The 26,715-nt window shown below is 41.4% G+C and overlaps 2 protein-coding genes across 3 annotated transcripts in view; one reads left to right on the forward strand and one right to left on the reverse strand.

Annotated features, from left to right (window-relative positions):
• Positions 1-4,279: 4,279 nt before the first annotated feature.
• ubxn2a (UBX domain protein 2A) lies at positions 4,280-12,754 on the reverse strand. Its single transcript, XM_018743620.2, has 7 exons — positions 12,691-12,754; positions 11,534-11,596; positions 11,125-11,239; positions 10,915-11,024; positions 7,300-7,437; positions 6,143-6,304; positions 4,280-4,876 (listed from the first exon to the last, which is right to left on the reverse strand). Exons 2-7 carry the CDS (start codon positions 11,575-11,577, stop codon positions 4,696-4,698), a joined length of 750 nt encoding a protein of 249 aa, XP_018599136.1. The 5' UTR covers positions 11,578-11,596; positions 12,691-12,754; the 3' UTR covers positions 4,280-4,695.
• A 2,990-nt stretch (positions 12,755-15,744) lies between these two features.
• Positions 15,745-26,715, forward strand: part of atad2b (ATPase family AAA domain containing 2B) — a 74,107-nt gene continuing 63,136 nt past the window's right edge. For both annotated transcript variants that reach the window (XM_018743682.2, XM_018743683.2), the window contains exons 1-5: positions 15,745-15,998; positions 23,990-24,147; positions 24,423-24,460; positions 25,370-25,508; positions 26,556-26,652. In XM_018743682.2, the coding sequence (XP_018599198.1) occupies positions 15,888-15,998; positions 23,990-24,147; positions 24,423-24,460; positions 25,370-25,508; positions 26,556-26,652 (543 nt within the window). In that variant the 5' untranslated portion in view covers positions 15,745-15,887. The remainder of the gene's footprint in view (positions 15,999-23,989; positions 24,148-24,422; positions 24,461-25,369; positions 25,509-26,555; positions 26,653-26,715) is intronic.

Raw genomic sequence — 26,715 nt, forward strand, 5'->3', positions numbered from 1 at the left:
CAGAGGCAAAATGAGAGTGAAAAGTTCATATAATACTGTATTCAAGAAACACTGTTTTGGAAGATTCCACAATAAGCAGGTTAACTGGTAACAGGTGAGGGTATCATGATTTGGTACAAAAGGAGCATCCACCAAAGGCACCGTCTTTGCAAGCAAGGATGTGTCGTGGCTCACCACTTTGTGCCAAACTTTGTGACATAACTGTCAATCAGTTAAAAGAATTTTAAAACATTTGAGAACATTGGAAAGAATTTAGGTCTTTCACTATCTACAGTAGATGATATCGTGAAAAGATTCATGGAATCCAGAGAAATCTCAGTGTGTAAAGCTCAAGGCCAGAAACCACTAATGAATGTGCGTGACCTTCGAGCCCTCAGACGACATTGCATGAGAAACCGTCATGCTGCTGTGATAAATATAACCACATGGGCTCGGCAGTACTTTGGAAAACCGTTGTCACTTAACACAGCCTGACGCTGCATCCAGAAATGCAACCTGAAACTCTATTACACAAGGAGGAAGTCATACATCAATTCTATACAGAAACACCGCTGAGTTCTCTGGGTCCGGGCTCATCTCAAAAGGACCGAAAGGCAGTGGAAATGTGTGCTGTGGTCAGATGAATCCACGTTTCAGCTTGTTTTTTGGGAATAACGGATGTCGAGTTCTCTGTGCCAAAGACGAAAAGGACCATTCAGACCGTTATCAGCGAAAGGTGCAAAAGCTAGCATCTGTGATGGTATGGGGGTATGTCAGTGCCCACGGCATGGGTGACTTGCATTTGCACGAAGGCACCATTGGCGCGGAGGTGTACATTGGGATTTTAGAGAGACATATACTGCCATCAAGGCAACGTCTTCTCCTGGAAAGTCCACGGTTATTTCAGCAAGATAATGCCAGGCCTCATGCTGCACGTGCTACAACAGCGTGGCTTCGTAGTCACAGAGTGTGTGTGCTTGACTGGCCTGCCAGTAGTTCAGATCTGTCTCCTGTTGAAAATGTATGGTGCCTCATGAAGACGAGAATGGGACAATGGCAACCACGTACTGTTGAGCAGCTGAAGTCTTGTATTGAGCAGGAATGGACAAAAATTCCACTTGCAAAACTGCAACAATTAGTATCCTCAGTTCCCAAACGATTAAATAGTGTAATTAAAAGGAAAGGCGATGTAACATGGTGGTAAACATGCCCTTGTCCCAACATTTTTTGAGTGCGTTGCAGGCATCAAATTCTACATTTGTTTATATATAGAAAATACAATTAAGTCGGTCAGTGAAAACACTGAAAATCTTTTCTTTGTACTTTTCTCAGTTAAATAAAGGTTCAAGAGAATTAATAAATCACAGATTCTTGTTTTTATTGCCTTTTAGAAAATATCCCGACTTTTGTGGAAATGGGGTTTGTGTGTGTGTGTGTGTATATATATACACAAAAATGTATATAAAAGAGGCTGATCCAACGTCTTACCTCTGCGACAACCATATAGGGCATAACACATAACTTTGGTTGTTTTGACTGATCGCGTATTCCGGTCGATCTTTTTTCGCTTCAGGGACCTTTGCAAACGGGTGCACAACAACGAGATGTCAATACATAGTTATTATGTGACATCATTTAGAACACACCTGTGCCCAGGCCACGTGCTCTCCTCGCCATTCCAAAGCATCCCGAACATTTGGCGCAGCACGCGGAGCCAAAACAGAAAGAAGCTACATTCTCTAGGGAATTGTGGGAATTTGCGGCATGTTACTCCCTGGAATTATTAAACATTTAGATTGGGGAATTGGGTCCCGTAGCCTCCTTAGAAGCATTTTCATTTGGCATCACTAAAACATGTTAAGAAACAGGATGACTGTGCCTATAGTTGACCTCTATTTTAGGAATAATACAAAGCACTAACGGCAAATAGTTCCCTTTGTGTGAAACTCCAGTGCAGCTGAATGTTCACGTGTTTGCATTCTCACCAGGTTCATCTTTAAAAATTGAAAAGAAAGTATGACTGTATCATCCAGAGTTGAACAGGTAAATGACACATACAGTATGTCGTATGGGGGAGGCCCTGGAAGGGGGTGCAATGTTATAGCGCACAGCGGACTGTCGACTTAGGAATTTTTGAACATACTGAGATTTTTTTTCCCGCTATTATTTTTATTCCGTTTTTTCTTTGCTTCTGTTTACCTGTCATTTAAACAAACTTTAGCTCAGGTTTTCGTACCTTGCGGGGCTTGCCTCCCAGAAAAGTTATTGCCAGTGGTTCACTGATGAATGTAGGGAAGGGCTGGAGATATAAACATTAAGTTCACTGTTAGGTGAGGTGTGAGAGTGAACAGGTTAAGAATCCCTGCTTTTGGAGAATTCATAGAGGAATAGTAAAAAGCTGAGTCACGCTGTTTAAATGCACTTTGTGTCACCGAAAAGTATGACGCATGACAGCTGCAGCACACAGTAGACAGCAGATCAAGAACAGTTACATATGAACAGCTCTATTTTTGCCATTCTGACACATCCCTTTGCGCAATTTCACAAATCAATATTTTACCCCCATTTCAGGGTTAGATATGTATGAGTAAAACACTGGAAAATCAGACCTCTGTAGCAATAGGAATAAAGTAAGGAATCAAGAAACAATGCAGTTATGTGGTGGTTTATTGATGAATTTGCTTTCCGTAAGTGTCAGCAATGTTGTAAACAACTTGTTCCTATTTGTCTCGACTGTTCATTATGGAAGTTAACAAGGTACTGCATGTAACTATGGAATGAACAAATGAAGCATCTATCTTTATTCCTTTAAGGAACACTTTGAAAACACATCAGATCTCAATGGGGAAAAAAATCATGCTGGATATCTATACTGATATGGACCGGGTAATGTGTTAGGAACGAAAGGATGCCACGTCGTTTGATGGAAATGAAAATTATCAACCTGCAGGGGGCTGAATTCAAGGACACCCCGAAAATCAAAGTGAAAAAATGATGCGGCAGGCTAGTCCATTTTGCTGAAATTTCATTGTATCAACTCAAAATGCTACTCAGTAGTTTATATGGCCCCCACGTGCTTGTATGCATGCCTGACAACGTCGGGGCATGCTCCTAATGAGATGACGGATGGTGTCCCGGGGTATTCCCTCCCAGATCGGGACCAGGGCATCACTGAGCTCCTGGACAGTCTGAGGTGCAACCTGGCGGCGTCGGATGGACCGAAAAATAACGTCCCAGAGGTGTTCTATTGGATTTAGGTCAGGCGAGCGTGGGGGCCATTCAATGGTATCAATTCCTTCATCCTCCAGGAACCGCCTGCATACTCTCGCCACATGAGGCCGGGCATTGTCGTGCACCAGGAGGAACCCAGGACCCACTGCACCAGCGTAGGGTCTGACAATGGGTCCAAGGATTTCATCCCGATACCTAATGGCAGTCAGGGTGCCATTGTCTAGCCTGTAGAGGTCTGTGTGTCCCTCCATGGATATGCCTCCCCAGACCATCACTGACCCACCACCAAACCGGTCATGCTGAATGGTGTTACAGGCAGCATAACGTTCTCCACAGCTTCTCCAGACCCTTTCACGTCTGTCGCATGTGCTCAGGGGGAACCTGCTCTCATCTGTGAAAAGCACAGGGCGCCAGTGGCGGACCTGTCAATTCTGGTGTTCTATGGCAAATGCCAGTTGAGCTCCACGGTGCCGGGCAGCGAGCACAGGGCCCACTAGAGGACGTCGGGCCCTCAGGCCACCCTCATGAAGCCTGTTTCTGATTGTTTGGTCAGAGACATTCACACCAGTGGCCTGCTGGAGGTCATTTTGTAGGGCTCTGGCAGTGCTCATCCTGTTCCTCCTTGCACAAAGGAGCAGATACCGGTCCTGCTGATGGGTTAAGGACCTTCTACGGCCCTGTCCGGCTCTCCTAGAGTAACTGCCTGTCTCCTGGAATCTCCTCCATGCTCTTGAGACTGTGCTGGGAGACACAGCAAACCTTCTGGCAATGGCACGTATTGATGTGCCATCCTGGAGGAGTTGGACTGCCTGTGCAACCTCTGTAGGGTCCAGGTATCGCCTCATGCTACCAGTAGTGACACTGACCCTAGCCAAATGCAAAACTAGCGAAAAACAGTCAGAAAAGATGAGGAGGGAAAAAAATGCCAGTGGCCTCCACCTGTAAAACCATTCCTGTTTTGGGGGTCGTCTCATTGTTGCCCCTCTAGTGCACGTTGTTAATTTCATTAACATCAAAGCAGCTGAAACTGACTAACCCCCTCTGCTACTTAACTGACCAGATCAATATCCCGGGAGTTTAATTGACTTGATGCTATACTCTGATTAAAAAGTGTTCCTTTAATTTTTTTGAGGAGTGTATTTTGGTGAATTAGAATTGGAGCTGGTAACTCTTTAACCAATTCAAACCAAAGGCAAATTTGCCATTCGGCAGCATCCGTTAAAAATATCTCCAAAGGTTTGAAATGATCATTATCATGAAGATGATTTTGCATCAGTACACTGAAGTATTGTACATACAGGCAGTGTGTCAAAGCTTCTTGTTTCTGTGCATATCAAGTATGGGGAAGAACTGGCATTGTGCATATAAAGAAGTTTTTTTAATGCAAGAGCTGGTAAACTTATGGTTATTAGAGCAGCAAGGTTTCATCTGAGGACCGTGGCAGTTCTGCGGTGTCATTACAGTGTTTTGGGAGCTTCGATCTCCTCAGCTCTGAGCGTCCGAGGGCGGCTGCAAGGGCCTCTGGACAATGACGGCATTGGTCAGGTCGGCCTCCTGCAAACTCAGCTCCTGCTGTCTTAGCTCGCGGAATGGGAGGGACGTTGTGAGGATGAAGGGTGATGCAGTCCTCTGGGACTGCTGCACAAAGTCCTGGACATCACTGATCCTGCAAAAGCCACACAAAAGCAAGCACTGACTTGATTTACTTCAGTTGCAGTGAGACAAAATAATACATGATCACAAGACCGTACTATGGGACAAGTGGTTTTGTGTGTGTGTGTGATTTTTAAACATAAATACAAAGTATTTTTTTGCATGAAGATGAGGCTATGTGTACCGTTAGAAAAATATTTGATGGTAGATGATTATTTGATTGTGAAATTAAAGCTTTATTTACATTAGTGTAGAGGGATTCATGTAATTAAAGCTCATTATGTATGTCAGATGTGCACATGGCCAACGGCAGCCAAAACACACGTTCCCACACACCTTGAGCCCACCCTCAGTCCTGCTCCTCGGAAAAACCCAGTATGTCACAATTATTTAAATAACTGACTTAACAGTTCCTTGTTAATGATTTATTTCCATTGGGTCTCAAAAGACCCATGTTCATAACCCATCTCCTGCGGAAGTCTTTTGTACTTTTGCTGAGATGTACGTCGCTTTGGACAAAAGCATCTGCTAAATGAATAAACGTAAATGTAAATGTAAGTCTAATTTGTTATTGCATGTTTACTATATTGTTGTTTTGAATTACTGCTATGGACCGATAACTAAGGATGGGAACTTTATTGTCAGGAATTATCTATATGGGGTTGATTGCATATGTGTGTGTGGCTGAAGTGCCCCCTGAATCTTTGCAGGATCACACAGAGGATACATATGGAAGTAGAAACAATGGAGGAACAGGAAAAAATGCTATCGTATGAAAGAATGGTATATATTACTACAAACTGTTTTAGCAGTTATTAATTGTACAGGACCCTATTATGTTATGTGTGTATGTATATATATATGCACATGTATATATAGGTAAATACATGTGTATCTATGTATGTATATATACATACATATATACACACACACGTGCACACAGACTTACCCAGATAAAATTATTTTTCCAGATATATGGAAAAATAATTGTCAACCTACTCCTATGTGGTTATCACAGCACATATTAAAGATGCTTTCCTTGCAAGTATCTAGATTAATTTACCACAATTCTGTTACCACATCGCAATTTACTAACAACATGGAAAAATGTATTTCACATTGCATTTCCCCTGAGATGTATGTTGCTCTGGAAAAAAGCGCCTGCTAAACGAATAAATGTAAATGTCCATATAATGTAAAAAGCTTGACTGTTGAAGAGGGGTCCAGTATCTTGTTGAATATCAATGTCTTGTTTCAGTATCTGTCCCTGAATTCCCACCTGTGAGACAGGTTGAACTTCTGCACAAGTCTTCGTCCATCTGCCAGCCAGATCTGAAGACTAGTGACTGGCTGTGTGTCATTCACAGAAACTGTTGGGACAGGAGGTGTCTGGCTCTCGTCATGCACCGATGGAGATCTTGCTATAACTCTGGGTGCCACACTGTATAAATTACAAATAAACTATTAAATTCAAAAGAAATTGTAATTCATGAAATAATTATTACATTTCAGCCAGTCCATAGACAATTAACCTTAGACTGAGTCTTTAATATGAGAAAAAATAAATCTCGCAGTACAGTACCTCTTACAAGTACTATAGCAGGCAGACCTGTATTATCCATTGCTCAAAACAAATGAGCTGGAGCTATGATCTAATGAACAGCGATGAGAGAATTGTAGCTACCTTGATGTTTTGCTTTGTCAGGCATGATCACACGGAAAAATTGTGAACGCAAACCTCTTTAACAGGAAGGGGAATCAAAGCAGAGAAGCTCAAAAAGGGATTCACACCAGTTCAGCCCTGCCATCACATAAACACCACCATCTGGATGCCATAGAGGATGCCCATATGGCTGAAATCGGCATGCCAAGGAACACGGACAGTAACAGAAGGACTGGAACCAACAAACACCACAATACTCCTCCTCATCACAGGTCCCACAGCCTGCCAGCTCAGAAGGGTGACAGTTGGATCTTTCAAGCTTAAAATGGCCCCGGTGCAGCCTAATCAACACAAGTTCAGTTCTAGAGAAATCGAAATTGTGGCCATATTTCCATGTAGTCACTGAAAAATGCAGATGCGAGACTGGATGGAAGCTCGAAAGGGCTTTCTCACGGAGTGACGCGCTGATTAACTCAGAAGCTAAACCTTTAAGTGCCAATAATGTTTGATGTCAAATGCTGAAGGACATAGAGTCACTGACACAACACAGAGAGCTCATCTTGGTTTTACCATGGTGGCATTCAGAGGTGACTGCCGGTAGCAAAGTCTGAGGAAAAGTGACTTTCACCTCCTGAAGGACTTTCGGAGACACCTAGTGGTTTCCTGCAGTACGCATACAACTGTCCGAAATGCAGAAGCTCACATGTAATGGGAAAGTCATAAAGGTAATATAAGTTACAGAAACAAGGAAAACGACAGAGCAGCTCTCTCACCTGCCCAGTCTGTACCCTCGACCAGTGAAAGGGTGGAAACTCTTCTTCCTGGGTACGTATATTTCCTCCTTCAGGTCCTCCACATTCACCTCCAGTTCCTCATCCTCAGCAGCTCTCTCCAGCTCAGAAGGCAGTTCCCTTTGTTTGAGGGACATAACATACACCTTAGGACCAGGGTCACTGTAAAATATACACTTTTCTCCAAAGCAATGTACAATGTAAAGGTTACAATTATTTACCCATTTATACAGCTGGGTAATTTTACTGGAGCAATTTAGGGTAAGTACCTCGCTCAAGGGTACTACAGGTGGAGATGGCAATTGAGCCTGTGACGTTGGGGTCCGAACGCAGTAGCTCTAACCACTATGCTTACCAGCTGCCCCATACATAGTACCAACCAAACATCTGAGTGCACCTGGGCAACCAGAGAAATACCTTTATGGGATGAACTGAAGAGAAGAGCCAAAAGCAAGCAACCAATGCCCTACATCTGTGGGGGAACTGTTGCAAAAGAGTTGGGAAGACATGTCAGCTCATTGTCTGCAGACAACTCGTTACCAAAACGCCTCCGAAAAATCTAGTTTGCAACAAGTGCACTCAGACTTTTGGCTGGTATTGTACATTCAGTAGGTGACAACTGATCAGGACTGACACAAAGTCATGTGGCAGATAACAGCAATACAGTATATAATAAGTGAGTTTTTAATTAAAAATATCAGGAGGTTTTGAGGTCCCATGTCCACATAATTATTAGCCAGTTTGATATGTTTATGGCAACGAATATACAACCATCCCTTAAATAACAGTAATTTCCATGAAATGACCTCAGTAGGCAAATTTCTTTAGTTTAGGGATTTAATTATCATTTCTTATTACAGGAAAGTCAGCTGACAGAATAAATTTGTTACCTAAAATTCACTAAATTACCAAAAATGAGAAGTATTTTTTATTGAGGACAATGATAACGCAGTAACCCAATTATTATTTTATTGAAATTGTATTAATTATTTACTAAATTAGAAATTCATTACTTAAATTAATATAGCCATCTTTTAGTGGTATTCCCATTCATCCATTTATTATCAATAAATGCTGCTACAATTCAACGATGCAGTCAATCCTAGGAGCATGGGACATGAAGCAGGGCACAAGCTAGACAAATACACGGATAATTTGACTCGGATGTTTACGATAGAAATAACTAAAGTTCACTAGATTACTCTCTATGTCTTTTACTCTTGTAAAGCATGCAGACCCTATGCTATTAGAGGTGCTGCGTAGCTTTATTAACCAGGGTTTGGTGTTAATCTGCATATGATTACCAGATAAAGGACTTTTTTATACTAGTATAAAGATATTCATGTGAAAAAGCAGTCTATACCACTTAAATAACATTTACATATCTATAGTTTAATTTTACATTTACCTTATATCAGATGCTTTACTCCAAAACAACATACAACTGTTGAGCAGAAAGTGGATTTCACGAGAGGGGAAGCGCTACTAACGCAGATACAAGATTCTTGTAGCACAGACCATTTGTCCAACACCACCATAACTGCCAGTACACATTACACAAGAAGTCTATACACCCGAGTATGACAGGAAACACAAAAGTGACCATGACAGAGGATGCAGTGCAAACTCATGGTTAAGAGATCCTGAGAGGAGTGGGTCTGAAAGAAATACATTTTGACATACTTCTTGAATGCTGAAAGACACTTAGCAGTTCTAAAGAAGAGAGGGACCGCACTCCATCACGAGAGCTAAAACTCAGCTCAGTGAGATGGGGGATGTTACGCAGGAGATATCTATCAGGTTATGGCTTCAGAGTTTTAGCAGAATCAGAGACTTGTACCAACTGCTATTCTCAGGGCCTTGATGATAAAGCAGATAAAATTAGCAAATTGTCCAGTTTGACAGAGAGTTCCTGCTGGGTGGATGAACATGCTATCACAAGAAGGATCTTAGTCTCAGAAAAACTGAGTTGTAGAAGGTGATGTCCAAACATCCAACTAGTGATCTGCAGTACAAGAGGATACATCTGTACATGCTGGGGGAAAACAGAAAAAGCTGAGTATCACCATAGCAGTGAGAGAAAATCTATGGCAGGCAATGACATAGCCAAGGGAAGCGGTGAAGATAGAGAAGAGAAAGGGACCCAGCACTGAGCCCTGTGGAACACCAGTTGACAAGACAGATGGAAAGAAAGAGGGCCATGCCAAACCATGTGGTAGAATCTATCCAACAGCAAAGACTCAAACAATCTTAGTGCTTATCCTTTGATTCCAAGGTGTTCTAAGGAAAGCAGGATCCAGTGGTTGACAGTGTCATATGCTGGCATGGATGGAGTAGATGGATGCCAAAAAACTGTGATGGAATTGACTTTGTTTTGAAAGAATGATGCAAAACTAAAACTGTCAGCAGTGAACAAGGTGTAAGAAGGCGGAAGACAGCAGAGAAAAACAGTGGTGAAACCTTTGTTGGGATTATTGGTTTCCCACTGCAGTTTACTATGATGAAAATATGTTTTACTGAGGACACAGCAGACTGAAAAGATACCAGGATCTCATACATAAACTTATTTTTCAGAAATGACGGATTATCCATCTCCATCCGCTACATTAAATGTCAAGAGTGCAACTGCCACCATTTAATCCTTACATGACACCAGCAATCATTGTTTCCATGGTTATGTACAGCTTAATACACTGGATATAACTAGAAAATTTCCAGTTTGGCACCAAAGAAGGATAAAAAAACCTTTTAGGTTTCAGTATACATCTCTTCTAAAAAAGTCTGATACAAGCACTAATGCCAGAGTTCAGAAAAAACATAGCCTATGGCAGTAAAATGACTTTGGAACCATGGAAAAAAATGCCATGGTATAGAATAAAAACCCTGTTGCATGAAAAGGGATATACTTTTATAGGCCATTATAGATTTTTCCCATTGTACACGTCCCTGTTATATAAGGGCTGCGTCTAGTGTGTGTTGCGAGGGGACATGGGTTCGATCCCCACTCAGTCCATGTGCAGTTTGCATGTTCGCCCTGTGTCTGCATGAGTTTCCTCTGGGTGCTCTGGTTTCCTCCCGCAGTCAAAAGACATGCTGGTCAGGTTCCCCCATAATTTGTGAGTGGCACAGAGTGAGTGTGTTCCACTGATGTATGGATGAGTGACCCATTCTAAGTAGTGTATCTAGTAGTGTAAGTCACTGCGGTGAATAAGGTGTGTGGGCTGATAACGCTACATAGAGTTTATTGGAAGTAGCTTTGGAGAAAAGTATCTGCTAAGTAAACATGTATATATATTTTAAAATGCCAGATGTAGAGATTGTTTTTATAAATTCCTACTTGTATTCCCTCTGAGTTCAGAAAAAAAACTGCTCTAGATATAAAGGAAGAAAACAAAATACTTTTGTTTTTTTTACATATTTTGAAGTAAAAAGTTTTAAAACAGTTTTTGCTCAGCTCTGATGTTTTATTATTTTAAAGCCAGACTTTAGGTGGCCAAAATACCCAAAGAAATTAAAGGAAAAGTCCACTTTGAATTTTTCAGTCTGCATTTCATGTATGCATACAACCTTTATAGACCACTTTATTTTATGACTTACCCACGTTTAATAGCCTCAAGGAACTGTTGATTTTCATCCTCAGTGTAACTCCGCAGTTCTCCATCATTTACGGTGAAGCCATTCTTCCACAGCCTCACCACAATCTCAACCTGGAACACCAGAACGGAGACAGAAGGAAATGTACAATTTGCACACGAAGAAATATATAAATATATATTTTCAAACCACCGGCGCTCAGGAGTTCAATACCTTTCTGTCACCCGTGGAGACACTGCCTATCTTCTCAACCTCATCAAGCAGATCTTCTACAGAGAAACTGCGCCTAATGGATGCCTCCTCTTCGCCATTGCCAGCATCATTGGACCTAAACAAAATACTTTCAGTGGTTTTAGCAGCGTATCATAGCGGCCAAAAGCATCATTTCGGTATGGGCCGTCTGCTCTGTTTTGAATGCATTCACTTTCACGGTACCGAGATGTGATTGTCTCTTACTGTTTAGTTGCACTTCCTGAGCTGTTTGCAGCAAAATTCAAAATCATCATACTGAGGTCAAGGCCATTATGTTCTGCTACAATGGAAGGTCTAATAGTTTATCATAATGACATCCAAAAAAGCCTGAACACTGAACACAGTACAATACCACTCTCCCAGCACTCACCAGTCTTCTTCTTTGGGTCTTTCTCTTGTGTCAATGTCTTTCATGGTACGTGGTTTTTTCCATCTGAAGTAAATACAATGCAAAATACATACTGTAGAGTAGTTAAACTATACAATATTTGTAGGCACATGGAAGATGAATCCATCTTATATTAAATTTTATTATACCTTAATTACTTCCATACAAAATTAATTACTGACAGTTAACACAGAACAGCTAAAAATCCTTTCTGTATTGCAAAACCGCTGTCAGGTTGTGCTTCCTTTCTTTACACTGCGACTAAATATAAGGAAATTTGAATAAATTAAAAAATATTAACGGGCTAAAAAAAATTTTTGCTACATTACATTCTGAATTCAGTCAGAGAAAGTTTAAGACAAAATGTGCACATTCACATTGCTTGAGAAATCCAATCAATCAGAAAAAGAGGCTACTATTATAAAATTGTTTCATTCTTTTTAATATGAATCGTCCGCATGGTGTAAAATGCAACCTTCCAAATGAAAAAGAAAAACCTTTTCCAAAAAATATCTCACATTTACACCCCATTTCCTGAACTTTCTTGCCAAATCGGTAGTTATTCTTTTTGTACAACAACTGCCAAAATTAAACTACACTGGCGTACTTCATATAATAAAAATATTAAATAAGACTGATTTCTTTCAGTGCACTGACCGCACTTCTGTTCTCATAGAATTTATCAACTACTTTTATATTATATTATAAATGTAGAACAACAAAATGCCAAAAAAAAACTCTTACCACGTGTTACTCCTGTAAAGAAATACATGATTTATTTAAAAATTAAGAACATGAATTCAACCGAACACAAAAAAGATCATCAGAAAATTACATATTGTGGCTTCAAAATTTATATTCATACCGAATACGGGGAATCAAGTGAATGCCTAGGCTAAAACGAACAAATAAATCGATGTAAATGTGAATATTCACGGAAACAAAGAACGAGAGTCAGTCAGTTAAAAAACGTCGCACGCCAGTCAGTGCGCCAAAATTACATAAGCAATGTGTACGAAAACGCAGTATCACGCGCGTATTTAATAATACCATTTCTTTGATTTCACCAATTTCTCAAAGCGCGGCTTCTTAACTGCTTCCCTTTTTCAGTTTATGAAGCCAGAAATGTGACTATTTACCTGTTTTTGTCTCTCCGTCCTGCAGATGCGCTGCTGCCTGTGAAGTTCGTGCCTGTGACGTTCTCCACCGTCCTCTGTCCAATCAAATCACAGCTCCGACGTGACGTCAAGCCGTCTGCGCATTCCTACTGCCGTAATATCGCATGTAGCTCGCATGGTGCGACCAATGCGGACTGCAGGATATTTTTAGTTGATTTGTCATTAATATTCTATGAAAATGTTTCCTACAGTAAGATCAGAATTGCCTTTTAGTCTGGGGCGGTAGACATGCTATTTTATTACAAGTGCACAAATATAAACAACACATTTTATTTGAAAAAGACACTGGCCCCTAAAGCTATCTGCTGCCGAGTTATGAATGATATGTAATGTTCAATGATTCCAACATTCGTCATCAATTTATTATAGCTCTTTTTGTGCTTGTTTGGTGCTCTCATTTTGCCCGAGATTGCAAAGACAATATTCCAATAAATTGGTCAGTCTAAATTGCTCTCAGTATGTGAACATGTGCCACAATTTTGCATCCCATTCAGACTGTGTGTTGCCTGTGCTTCCTGGGACTGGATCCGGACCACAGTGAGATTGGATTTGTGGTTTCAGAAAATGGATGAATAAACTTTCATGCGATTACCTTAGTCTAACCAGCCTTTAACTGTAAACTCTTCCATTCTCCAGTGGTTATTCTGTGTATGTGCCAGTGGCACAACATGTTTTGTTTCATGTAAAGTGCTTTACTGTAGACTTCCAAAAGTTTGTATGTCCATTATTTTAATATTCTTCAGCCATTCTGATGTTGAGTTGCTTGTTTGTTTGGGATCACTGTGTTGCTGCATGACCAAACTGATTACGTAACACTCTCCTTCATAACTTTGACACACAAGAGGAATCCATTGTTCCTTCAGTGAGAACAAAGCACCCAGGTAGTTGTAGCAAAACATCCCCAGACTGTTATACTGTCACCACCATACTTGAGTGCTGATAGAAACTTCTTACTCTGAAATACTATATTTGGTTTTTGCCAGATGTAATGGGGCTTATGTCATCCATAAACTTCTACATAAAACATACCTCTAGAAGTCCTGAGAAAAATTCAAGTGCTTTCTGGCAAACCGTAGACTAGCTTTGGTGTTCTTTTTGGTAAGCATTGGTTTCCACCTTGACAGTTTCCCCTTGTATCCCATTTTTGCACAGTTTTTATTATAGTGAGCTACAGAGTGGCAGCCAGAGATGATGATCAGGTTATTCCCCACAGCCCATCTCCTAGATGCTTTCAGATGACCACAGTTTCTGCTGGATGTCCCTCCAAGCCAGTTAGTTTATCAAGGGAAGTTTCCAGATTACCACTTTCCTCTGTATCCCATTTTGCACAGTGTCTCTGACTTCAGCTGAGATAAGAGAGATCTGCAGTTCCCTAAATGTTCTGAAGTTCTTTTCTGAGCTCATTAATGATTTTAAACCTTGCTCATGGAGAGATTTTGATAGGATGGTCACTCTGATATAGACTGGCCACTGCTCCAAACTTGTCTATCTGATGAATATGGATGACATTGGTTGAGCTTTAGGAATGGTTGCATAACCCTGTCCAGGTTTATAGGCTTCAGTGACTTTTCTTTGAATGTCTTCATCCTCTGATTGAATCTATATTGTGCCAATCTGAGTTTTGCTGGTCAAGGTTTAAGTAGTTGAACAAGTGATACTGGACAGTGATGGTACAAACCAGGCAATTAGTGGATTAATTACATTTTTGCACTTTTTCACATTTTCAGAACCGCTTGTCCCATACAGGGTCGCGGGGAACCGGAGCCTACCCGGCAACACAGGGCGTAAGGCCGGAGGGGGAGGGGACACACCCAGGACGGGATGCCAGTCCATCACAAGGCACCCCAAGCGGGACTTGAACCCCAGACCCACCGGAGAGCAGGACCAGGTCCAACCCACTGTGCCACCACACCCCCCTGTTTTGCACTTATGATTGAACAATTCCATAATGTTCCACAACAAGAAAATTACATTAAAAAAACACTGGTATCACTTTTCCCCTCTCAATCTCCATTCATATAATACTAGAACTGAAAAAAGATCTGATCAAATGTAATGTCAAAAGCTTTAAAAACAGAAAATTGGGAGGGGGTAAATACTTTTTCATAGCACTGAGTTTCCTTCCTGTTTCAACGGAACCTGCGGTTTACACGGTCAGCCAATAGATGTCAATTGAAGGCCTCAAAATTGTACAGATGCCACCATTGGTTTCCAGGATTTACAGCTGCTTGTCTAGCAATCGTTGAGTGCTGGATTTTCTAATAACCCCAGTAAGGAGAAGCGTCCTATTACCATGGAGACCAGAGAAACAACAAACAAAGCAGGACGTAGCAAGAAGATGAAGAACGTTGCACGGGAATCGCGTCAACAAGTTTCCAAGGATGATATTAGCTGTTTAATTGATAATTTTAATATGTGCCGTGGCTATCCCATCAATTCATAAATAAAATTAAACCAAATGTCAAAATCATATTATTAGGCAGGGGATTCACCAAGTATTGGCATATGACATGAAGTTTGTAATTCATCAATTACTAGTTAATCAATGGATGGCGAAATAAGCTGGAGTCGAAGCAATCAATTTACTCAGCAAGTCAACTAACGTTCTGTAAACATACTGGCTTGCCCAGTCCTCAGACTAGTACTTTTAACTTGTTTAAAATACAAAGGTTCCACAAAATGTATTTCGTACATGTTTACTTAACACTCACTGGAGAAGCGTCAACATATGTCATATGAGTAAAATTTTGAGAACAATTTTATACTCGATGTTTCCAGTCAGCTAATGCATTCTGTGCCTCTTTTTAAGGTAACTTAAATCGTACCGAAACGGTATCACTGTTATTTACAACAATGAAATGAAAAGGTAAAAAAAAACAAAACAACAAAGTTGGCTACATTCACTAAGCAATTGTTTTGTTTTGGTGACGGGGAACTGCGCGCGACAACGACACAGCGCCCCCCCACCCCCAGCCAACTGGAAAAACGGAAGTACGGCGCGCGCAAAGCGAGAGAGTGAGTTTCGCCTGCCGACAGTAGAGGGAGAGAGAGCGCGCGAGAGAAAAGAGAGAAATGGCGCCTCGGCACTCCGCTCACTAAGACAGTAACTAGCGGACAAGACTGACAACAGCAAGAGCCGAGAAAAAAAAGAGGGAATCATGGTGAACACCCGAAAGAGCTCCCGACATGAGCAATGTACTCCGTTCATCTCGTCCAGAACCAGGTCGTCCGTGAAGAACAAGCCCAGCAGCGCGGAGGAACAGCACCATGTAAGATCCCGGCTCCTCCGTGTTCGGCCTGCCAGTCTTTTGTTACTGTTCGCCGGCACTGCTGGAAAGTGCCCTGAGAACCGGGCACAGGAGAAGGGACAGCGCGCTCGACAGCGACCCGAGGCGCCGACACCACCGGAACCGACTTGTTTCTCTCGAGTTTGCTTAATTTTGTGTGGAAATTAACGCCGAATGCGCTCTCCCAAGTTCTCTTTGTGCGAAGCGAAGCGCTGAGGTACTGAGTAAGAGCCGGCTTCGGAGGCGACAGCGGCCGGGTTCCCCGTCAGAGTCGGCCTCGGCGCAACCCGCCTGCCGAACGCGTTCAGACGAGCACGGTCTCCGTTCGCGTTCACAAGCAGCGGTGGGTTGCGCGGCTCCTGCTGGATCATGTGCCTCCGCTCAGGTACTTTAAAATAAAGGGACGGGAAGCGAAGCGAAGCCCGGGTGGGGGAAGGGAGCCCGGTGGAGACAGCGACCCCCTTGCGGCTGAAGCCCGCTATCGCCTTTAGCTTTCAAGCTATCATAGCTCATTTAGCTCGCAAAGTTTAACTCGGACGCGAAACTTTTACATTTTGCGTCTACCGCAAGGGCTGAACATGGGAACCGGCTGCTTAAAGGAGTTAAACGCGGTCTGTGTATGTTGAATTTTTCACAGTGGTAAAGGCCGCCTAGTCTAGTAGTTCTCGTCAGCGCAGCGGCTCCTCAGCTTTACCGGCTCTCTCTGCTCTCTTGAGTTCAAGAAATTAAACGTTTCGTGACATCCCCCCCCCCTTGTTACTTTCCCGCAAGAGCGAAACGCATTTGTAACAAACATAACGTTGAAACGCAGTGTGAAACGGTGCTTTGCAGACGTCGGGAGTGTCGATACCGGCCTGTGCGGTGCGGACGGACAGGTGACTGACTGCGCTGCGCCGCGCGGCGCTCAGGTGTGTGGAACTTGTACTGCCGCGCGCTTTTCCTTAGCGACAGTTTCTACATCTAAAAAGTGTGTGCGTTCGCAGGGCAACGATCGCTCGTCCGGGACACTCCCTATTGTTGGGTGTAATCAAGAGAGGAAGACCTGTTGTATTTCACGAGCGTGTTGTTGGTGTTTAACAAAAACTTTTTGGTGCGCTTTGTTTGTACGCACGTTGGTACGTGGTGTCAGGGGGAAGCGTCTTGCGTAGAGCGCTAAACGTGTTTGGTGTTATTGCTGTGTGTAGTGAGAGAGGAAGGCCTTTTCTTGTACTTTACACGCGTGTTATTGTGTGTGAATTGAGAGGGAAGCCTCCCGAGTGTGCTTTATAAACATGGAATTAGAGTGTATAATCTGCAGAGGAGGAAGCCTGTTCAGGCACGGTAAGCACGATATTACAGTGTGTGAGTGAAGGGTTGAAGGTTGTTGTGACACTCGTTGCAGGAAGTGTTGCTGACCTAGTGGTCCTGTGCAGTTTAACTGTGCACATGTGTTCATTCATCCCTCTTGGGTGCATTCAGAATTTTTTTTTTTTTTTTTTAAGTGACTCCCCCCTCCCCAATTTAGGACACTTCAGCTAATCTTAAGCATAACACAAGGTCAGGTCAAAGTTACTGAACGTCTTGCCCAATGCCCAGTTTTGTTTGCGTTTTCTTTTACTATAAAGAAGTGAAAAGGTGGTCAGTCTTTCCTGGAGCATTATTGAATCAGTTATTTTTATTTATCCTATTTTTTTAATGATTTGTTAGGTTAGTGTAGAAAGCTACTTACCTTTTGATTTACCCTCAACTGCATCTGCAAGAAACTTTTCCAGAAATATGTTTTGCATACTTTCTGCCTTACCCATTTCCACACCCGGTTGAGCTTACGACACAAATTCAGGGTAAGTACAGCCGGTAGCATAGTGTTTAGAGCTACTGCCTTTGGATCCAGGTTGCAGGTGTGATCCCCACCTCCGGCTGTAGCTTGAGCAAGGTACTTACCCTAAATTGCTCCAGTGAAATTACCCAGCTCTATAAATGAGTAAATAATTGTAACCTTAACACTAAGTCTCTTTGGAGAAGTGTCAGCTAAATTAATAAATGTATGTATTATGGTCAAGAGTACTGCAGCAGTAGTGGGGATTTGAACCCGGGACATTATTTCAACGCAACATCTAATCACTATGCAGCCTCGGTCCAACAGGTTTTAGCTCTGAATGTCCAAAGTTCTGTTTTAATACACATCAGAACCTAATGATATGAAAAAGTCACAGCATAAAAAGGATGTATTCACCGATAGCGTTCTCACATGTACTTCACCTGTCTGAGCTTAATCTTTTGTGTAAACTCTCCCCTTTGCTCCTGACTGCTTCTGTAGTACCCTTGACCAACATGCTTACACTGAGATACTAGAGTAAAAATACCTGGCTGTATAAATTGGTAAATCATTGTACAATTCACTTTGCATAAACGCAGCAGTTTAGAAACAATATAGTATATTCTAGTAACAGATGAACGGCATAGTCTTTCATGAAACAATGGGAAATTGCCACTACTGTTTTCTTAATTCAAGATTTTGAATCGTCAGATTTTTGAGTTCATCGGTCTGTTAATTTTCCAAATCACCCACTCAGGTCCAGATTACTGTGGAAAAAGTTCAGCTATCAAACCCATCACTAGTAACATATTCTGATACCACCAAGAGATACTTTGGTTAATTGCTTGGCTGCCATTCACTATTATATGCCTTGAATAGAACAAGATTCACAATGGCACAATTTCAGAGATGTTAAACCATCCCAGCTGACTGTCAGTGAGATCAGTGAGATCTGTGTCACTGAGGGTAAGCCCCTAGCTGCTTTTATTTCACTACTTTTTCCTTCCAGTCATTACTCAAAGTTTGTGACTGTAGGTGCAGACTTCAGACTGATGTGTGGCTGTCACTCATTCAGGTTAAGAAAGGAGTCTTACCTAGAAGAACATGGCACAGCCTTACAGATGCAGGGAATGATCATCCTTGGTACCTCACACAGTGCACTGAAACCTTTCAGTTCCTGTTGGTGGTCAAAGCTTGGTGAATGTGGAAATACTTTTAAGTTCCCTAGCAGAGAAATCTTCATGGTTCTTATGTGGCTTTCTGTGCAGCCCCTTTTAGTTATTAGGATTTTATTTGTAGTTTGTCTGTGTTTTAATGCACTCAAGTTTGGTTTAAATGTGTCCCCCCCCCCCTTCTTTTTAAAGCTTGTTCAGTACTATTATACCATCCCCCAAATAATGGGATTACTTGGTTCTGAGATTACTTGAGTTACCAGTATTTATTACGGAACAAAGTTGCTCCTAAGAGAAAATATTTTGCCTAAAATTTAAAATACCAAAATAAATGGTATTTTTGTGTGTGAGAACATATTTCTGTAGTGTGTTACAACAAATTATTTCTAGCTTGACCTTCAATATTTTCATTCATTTATTGTAAATAACAGCTTGTCCATTGCAGGGTCACGGTAGTCTGAATTTTTATGCTTGAAACATTGTTTAAACACTGGTTGATTAAACTATGGAACTCTGGGGTGATTGTTTTGCCTGTCATCAAGGGGGGTATAGACATTTACATATATACATTCAGCAGATGCTTTTCTCCAAAGCAACGTACATCTCATAGAAAATACATGTGCATTACTTCAGCAGAAAGAGAGACTTGGATGCAGATGCATCATTCTATAGTACAGTTACTTTCCTTTCCACCACAGGAACCAATATACATCACATGAGTAACTGCATAAAACTTTATCCCAATATCAATGATTCCTAATCACCTTCCTAATTTGTCATATACTGTATATATGTATACATTACAGAAGTAGCGGGGTATAGGTTCAGTTTTTTTTTTTTTTTTTTTTTTTTTTAAATAGGTATGATATCAGAGTTCTATGGCATGAACATTTACGCATTACATGAACTTAGATCATGGGTGAAGTGAGTCCGGAGGAGGTGAGTTTTAAGACCCTTTTTAAATGTGAACAGAGATTAAGCAGCTCTAAGTGAGAGGGGAGGTCATTCCACCACACTGGAGCCAGAACTGAGAATCTTTGTGCGTTTGCTTTTGGACCTTCCGTGCGTGGGACCACCAAGCGGACATGGGTGGAGGAGTATAGCAGTCTGGTTGGGGTGTAGCAGATGATCAGGTCTTGGCGCTATCTGGAAGCAGTTCCATTGATGCTTTTGTAAGTCATAACCAGGGTCATGGATTTGATCTGGGAAGCTATAGGAAGCCAGTGCAGAGAGATGGGGAGGGGAGATTCGTCGGGATGCTTTAGCATGTCAAACACAACGCGTGAAGATTAGCTCTAGAGGTTTGATGGCAGTAGCTGGAAGGCCGGACAGGAGAGAGTTGCAGTAGTCCAGGTGGGATGTCACCATGGCCTGGACAAGTAGTTGCGCAGAGTCTGTTGTGATATAAGGATGGATTCTGTGGAGGTTATGGAGGATGTATCTGCAGGTCTGAGTTGTGGTTTTGATGTGTTGAGAGAAAGACAGACTCTTAGCTGAAGAGGCAGGCAAAGTGAGTGAGTTGTCCAGTTTTATATCAAGAGTTGACAACAGGAAGACAAGCCAGCTGGGAGGTAAAGGATCTCTCTTTTGGAGAGGTTGAGTTGTAAGTGGTGATCAGATATCCATGCAGGGATGAGTGTGGAAATTTCTGATGCTTCAAGTGGAAATGAGAGGAAGAGCTGGGCATCATCGGCGTAGCAGTGGTAGTTGAATCCGTAGGAGGTGGTGACAGGGCCGAGGGAAGAGGTGTAGATTGAGAAGAGTAGAGGGTAGAGTAGAATCTGGTGGCTGACAGCGTCGAATGCTGCAGGCGTGTATTGTACAGGATTCTAAGAATAGTTTGCCAAAGATTTATATCCTCTGCCACCTTCTCTAGTTGGTTCTATGTGTAATTTAGTTTGATTGTGTGAACTTCAAGGTTATGTCACTTGATGTTCTTCCTCCTCTTGCATTGGAGGTTCCATGTCACTGCCTACCTGGCAGTGTTATTTGTTGGCTTTTGGGGTGTATTTTCAATCCAAACCCATTTTTTTTCCTCAATATTTTTTCCACAGAAAACTGGTAAGTTCATTGCCACAAACATACAGAGGTGGTATCTGGCCAGCAGATCTGAAGGATTCTTCTTGATACTGATAAATGTGTGCACTTTTTGTAAGGTTTTCTTGTTTGATCTTCAAGTCTCTGTTCTATGAAATGGAACTGACTTTACATTGGCGTTAAAACAGTCTGATCTTTGTGTGCAGGTATTTTTCAGCTGCAGGAAGGATGTTGTTGCCTTGTCGATACTTGCCTTAACATCAGCATCAGTGCCACCATACGCCCTGTCCAATCTCCTTTGGGGAGATCTGTGTACTAACAACACAAAGGAAAGCAATGTCTTTTTAAAGTCTCTTACCTAATATGTGTTTTTGATCAAAGTTGTTGTTTAAACCTGTTCCTGGATAGCTGGTGTATTAAACTGTGCACTTCTTATTGTGAGGAACTGCTTCCCCTATCGGTGGTGTTTCCTCTTTAATGCTACTAAAAAGCTCCTTTGTACAGCCAGTGTGAAGCATCTCATGTCTTTATTTATATTTTAAATACTCCACTTTATTCATTTTTAAGTGTTTGGAGGACACTTCCAGTCGTCATCCAGGCTGACAGCAGTGTCTGTAAAGCACTGTCATTTTCAAGAATTTCTAAGTCAACCACAGTAGCGCTGTGTTGCTGTGGTTGACTTAGAAATTCTTGAAAGTGCAAATGTTTTCCAGTTTAATTGCATTTTCTTCTCATCCCTTTTCTGTAATGTTTACTTGTTATGGAGAGAAAGCGACTTATGTTTGCATGCCCAGCTGTAGTTGCTTCCTGAATGCACTGAAGCAGTAGTATGAGCCCAGATTGGGCAATATGGTGGCACAGTGGATAGCTCTGCTGCCTCAGTGTGCCTGGAAATTGTGATTGGACAGGGCTTTGATCAGTGCTCTCTCTGTGAAGAATTTCCATGTTCTCCCCTTGTTTGTGTGTTTCCTCTGAGTGTTCTGGTTTCCTCCCTCAGTCCAACAGTGTGCTTTCAGTGCAGTGGTCACTTTAAATTGCTCTTCATGTGCATTTTGTGTGTATATTACATTGTTCTACTGTACAGAGGAGTGAATGACTGCTGGGAGTTACAGTAGTTGTATGTCACTTTGGATAAAATTGTCTGCTAAATAAGTAAATGTAGTTGTTTCACAGTGTTTATATCTTTAGTGTTTGTGACTGATGTGTTCAGGAACAAAATGAGAAACATTGCATAGGTCTCATTTTAATCCACTCACCTGACGATACAGCCTCTAGCAATGCACTTGCCATGAATTGCTCTGGTAAGAACATGTTGCTGTATAACTTTTTTTCATATTAACTGTTATTAGTTTGTTTAGGAAAAAGGCATCAGATAAACAAAACAAGCAATGCTGTTGTATGTCTTCTACATTTCTGTCCCATTCATCTATTCTTTTAACCTTTTTATCTTACCACAACTGATGTTCAGGTTAATTAGTAATTTTATTTAAAGGTTTTCAAATTTTGCTGGATGTGAGCAAAACAATTCATTGGAACATTTCCGCATTTCTTTCAATTGTACAGTTTGTATTCTATCGTGGCTAAATTCAAACCCTAGGATTACTCTACCTGTTGGAAGAATTCATGCCAACAAACCTGTTTTAGGCTTTACTACTTACATTTACATTTATTCACTTAGCAGACGCTTTTGTCCAAAGCGACTTACAATGGATACTATGTAGTGTTACTAGCCCACATACCTTATTAATCAAGGTGACTTACACTGCTAGATACGCTATTTACAAGGGGTTACTCATCCATACATCAGTGAAACATACTCCGTGACACTCACACACTATGAGGGAACCTGAAGAGCACGTCTTTGGGACTGTGGGAGGAAACCCATGCAGACACGGGGAGAACGTGCAAACTCCACTTCACTATGTATATGCTAGATCCTTGTTACAAATGTTTGTTAGATTTTTGAAGATGGGAATGTTTTTCACTTTAATTTTGTTGCCTTCACCGTTATCTAGAATTTGTCTCTGCAGAGTGAAAGCGACCTACGTTTCCACATCCAGCTGTTAGTGGGAAGTAAAATGCACCCAAGTATAATAGAACTGTGGGACCATCTTTGATTTAGACCATAAACTCTGGAAGTGATCTATTTGGTGTTCTTCAGTGTCGGATCAAAAATAAGATGACGCAGATTGGGCGTGTTTATGGGATGAATCAATGGGCATTCAGTTGTCAATGAATTGGAGTTTGTGGAGAGGTTTTGTATTTTCTCTATTTTAAATTGGGTTTTACTTTTAATTTAATGGGACAGCTGGAAGTGTAGTGGTAAGACCTACTGCTTTTGGACCCAAAGGTTGCAGGTTCAATTCCCACTCCCAACTGTAGTACCCTTGAGCAAGGTACTTACCCTAAATTGCTGCAGTAGAATTACCCAGCTATATAAATGGTAAATAACTGTAAGTATCTTAACACTCTAATTTCACTTTGGAGAAAAGTGTCAGCTAAATGAATACATGTACATGTAATTTGAAGTTAGTGTTATTTTGGGAATGTAACACTTCCTCACACCTTATGCATCTGGGTAGGTTCTAGGCTGCTTCAACCCTGAAATGGACACTCCGTTATTGGTCATGGGGGGGCTGCAGGTGTTCTGTATTTTATTTATTATACCACAATCTGTGGATTTTACAGAACCTAACCTATGTGTAAACAGAGGGGCTTATGTTTTACTTAGCTTTTATTGAATGTGAATTTGGAGATGGAAACAACTTGCAGTCCCAGTTGTGTTCACACCTTGAGGAACCAGTGTGCATTGTTTACGCAGGTAGTACCTGCTGAAAGTTTTAAAATTCTATATTCCTACATCAGTTGTTTTGGATGGTAGTGAATGACTAGTGATGCTGTGAAAAGTTTGTGATTTAAGTGTTCCTGTTAGTGTTAAGTGGCTGAATACTGTTCTTGCCCCCCAATAGAAAGACCTAGGAAGTGATGTCAGCTCCAGCAGTGCCCGTCTGTCACCCCCTTCCAAACGGACCCGCAGACACACTACCCCCAGCTCCAGTGACACCTCGCCAAGCCCCCAGACCAAAGGTCAAAGAGTCTCCTGGAATATCCCCAAACATCGCACGAGGTGAGTATTTTTATGTCAGGACCAAAGAACTTGATTATACAAAATACTTAAATCAGGTGATGATTTTGTCCTGTTCCCCCCCCCCCCCTTTTTTTTTTTTTTTTTTTTTTTTTTTTGAAGAATGTGATACAGGAACAAGAAGTCAGTTTGTTGTATTACTATATTTCACTGAAAAGGCAGTGGTGTTCTGCATAATATGGAAATTTTAAGAAATTATTTTTCTGATTAATGTGTACTTTGTTATTGTACAGCATTTAAAATTATCTATCTTTTAGGCGATCAGAAGCCCTGCAAAATGGACATGGAAACATCAGTGAGTTTTTGTCCATTTCTTATGTTGCCATTCAAAAAAATAACTGGACATGTGTAGGAAGGCTGATAGTTTTTTCCAGATAATTTCGTAAGGCTGTGCCATGTCATAGCTATGCCATAGTTGTAAGGCTATGCTATGACCATCTAAATCAAACCTTCTTAAGGTTTCAGCAGTATTGCATCACACAGGACTTGACTTTTCCTCAGTAATAGTGCTTAAAGATCTGATCCCAAAGCAACACTTATAAAACAAACTGAATTAATGGAGCAAGAATGCAGCCATTGTGAAAATTTTTTTCTGCACATTGTCTTTGTAGTATGCCTTTGAAACTTTCCTACTCGTTGAATGAGATAAAATTTACTCCAGGTGCTTACCTTTACTACTTGCAAAAGTGTGTGTTATGTAATATAAGGGAAGAGTTTATTTTTAATAATCACATCCTTTACTAGTCATGCTTCCCTTGAGAAACAGACATGAGACTTGTATGCACAACCTGTTTTTGAGTGTGGTTATGAACAGGCATATGGGTAGCCTACCATCTGAAATATTAGTTATTTATTTGAGAAAATTAATATTGCTCTGAGTTTTAAAAATTGGAGACACACAAGGATTGTCTTACTAGTTGTCAAATGTGTCCTTGTAAACCCAAGTCCTGAAGCTGAAGGGTTAAATTGCATTGTCAAGATTTTTATAGACAATAAATGTCTAAGTAGCACAGGATTTCAAGTAGAACTATTTTCTTTGACTGTTTTTTGCCTAGTGAGCAGGAGATGATGATGCTAACTGAATGTGATATGGAACAATACTGTACTTTGTGTTAATGGGACTGAACACATTTTGCACTGTCCACAAGTTATTAATTCCTGGAATGCTGTATGCAGTATGGTTTTTGCTGTGTTTAATTCCAAGCCCGCATGAACCCGAGGGGTGAGGACAGTGGAGATGGCGACCATGCTCACATGAATGGACTAAAGAGGAGTTGCCGCTCCAGGAAGAGCCAGTTTGAGCACCTCAACCAGAGCCTGCTGTTTGATCAGCTTGTCAACAGGTAACAGTTCCCTTGTTCACTCAGGCAGTTCACTGTACAGCCAGCAAAAGCGGGCATGATGGTGACACATTTGGAACAGATGGCACAGCCTGCCAACTGCACTGAGGCCTGCAGGACTTGGAAGCACTTTGCGAGGCACTTGGATGTGGAAGATGTTTGCCATTTACGGTTTTACTTATTTTAGGTGCTTCCTCCAAAATGTTTTCACTTTTTTTTAAAATGACTTGTCAATTTAACACCTTTGAAAGAACATAAAAGGGCATGAGCTTTACTGGAAATGCTGGCAATCCTAGTTACTAATTATTGTTACTTCGGCATTGAAACACATACCTTTATGTGTCATAACTGACACAGTAGATTTGACATAAGATAGCCGTGAAGGCCATCTAGTCACAGCAGAAGCCTGACGTAGTCTTTTCTTTTGGTATAATTAATGTAAAATAAAAATTTAAGAGTGGGGCAGCTGAGACCCTGTCAGCAGAGATGAGTCTTTCTAGAGCAATGGTGACAATGAGTATTGCTGGATAGCTCAGTTTAACATTGTGGTTTGGTTAGTGCTGCTACGTACAGAAAAGGCTGCGGAAAGAAATGAGGCATGAGCTCCAGGGCCTGTAAAGTGGATGCTGAGTTGCTAGTAGTCCAGGGGTAGCAACTTCAGATATACCAGGCTGCATCTGTCTGTGGACACGCACACATTCATTGCCGGATGAAGGGTGGCGCATACGTCCTGTAGAGATAGTCTGCTTCCTAGGTAAAGCTGTGTTCATTGTACCCTTACATTTCTAAAGGACTGGTTCGAGGTCTCATATGGAGCTTGTAAAATTTTGGTTGTACAAGTTGATGACAAAAGAACTGATACCAGTAGAGAACCTTTAAACCAATTTTTCAGGTGCAGAATTATGGCTATAACCAAGTTTTTTTGTGAAAGTTTGGCTGTGTCTAAAAAGTTGTCCAACCCTTGTGTCGGGTCTACTGGCTGGGCAGTTGTTATGGAACTAAAGAGCTTGGAAAGGTAGCAAACTTGAGGTTTTCTCTTTCCCCTTTCAGTACCGCAGAGGCAGTACTGCAGGAAATGGACAACATTAGCAGCATCCGACAGAATCGAGAGGTGGAAAGTCTCCGAATGTGGACAGACACTGAATTTGTGAGTCCCACATTGTCCTTTGCAGAAATTTAGTAACTGCATTGACTGACTACAGAGAATGTG

Source organism: Scleropages formosus, chromosome 1, assembly GCF_900964775.1.
Source record: "Scleropages formosus chromosome 1, fSclFor1.1, whole genome shotgun sequence".
NCBI classification, from domain to species: Eukaryota; Metazoa; Chordata; class Actinopteri; order Osteoglossiformes; family Osteoglossidae; genus Scleropages; species Scleropages formosus.

Excerpts from the sequence above, each read along its gene's own strand:
- ubxn2a (XM_018743620.2), bottom strand. The coding sequence starts at position 11,577 with ATGAAAGACATTGACACAAGAGAAAGACCCAAAGAAGAAGACTG. Across the intron at positions 11,240-11,533 it reads AGACCCAAAGAAGAAGACTG|GTCCAATGATGCTGGCAATG; the intron begins GTGAGTGCTGGG and ends TATTTTGTTTAG. Across the intron at positions 4,877-6,142 it reads AAGTTCAACCTGTCTCACAG|GATCAGTGATGTCCAGGACT; the intron begins GTGGGAATTCAG and ends TGGCTTTTGCAG.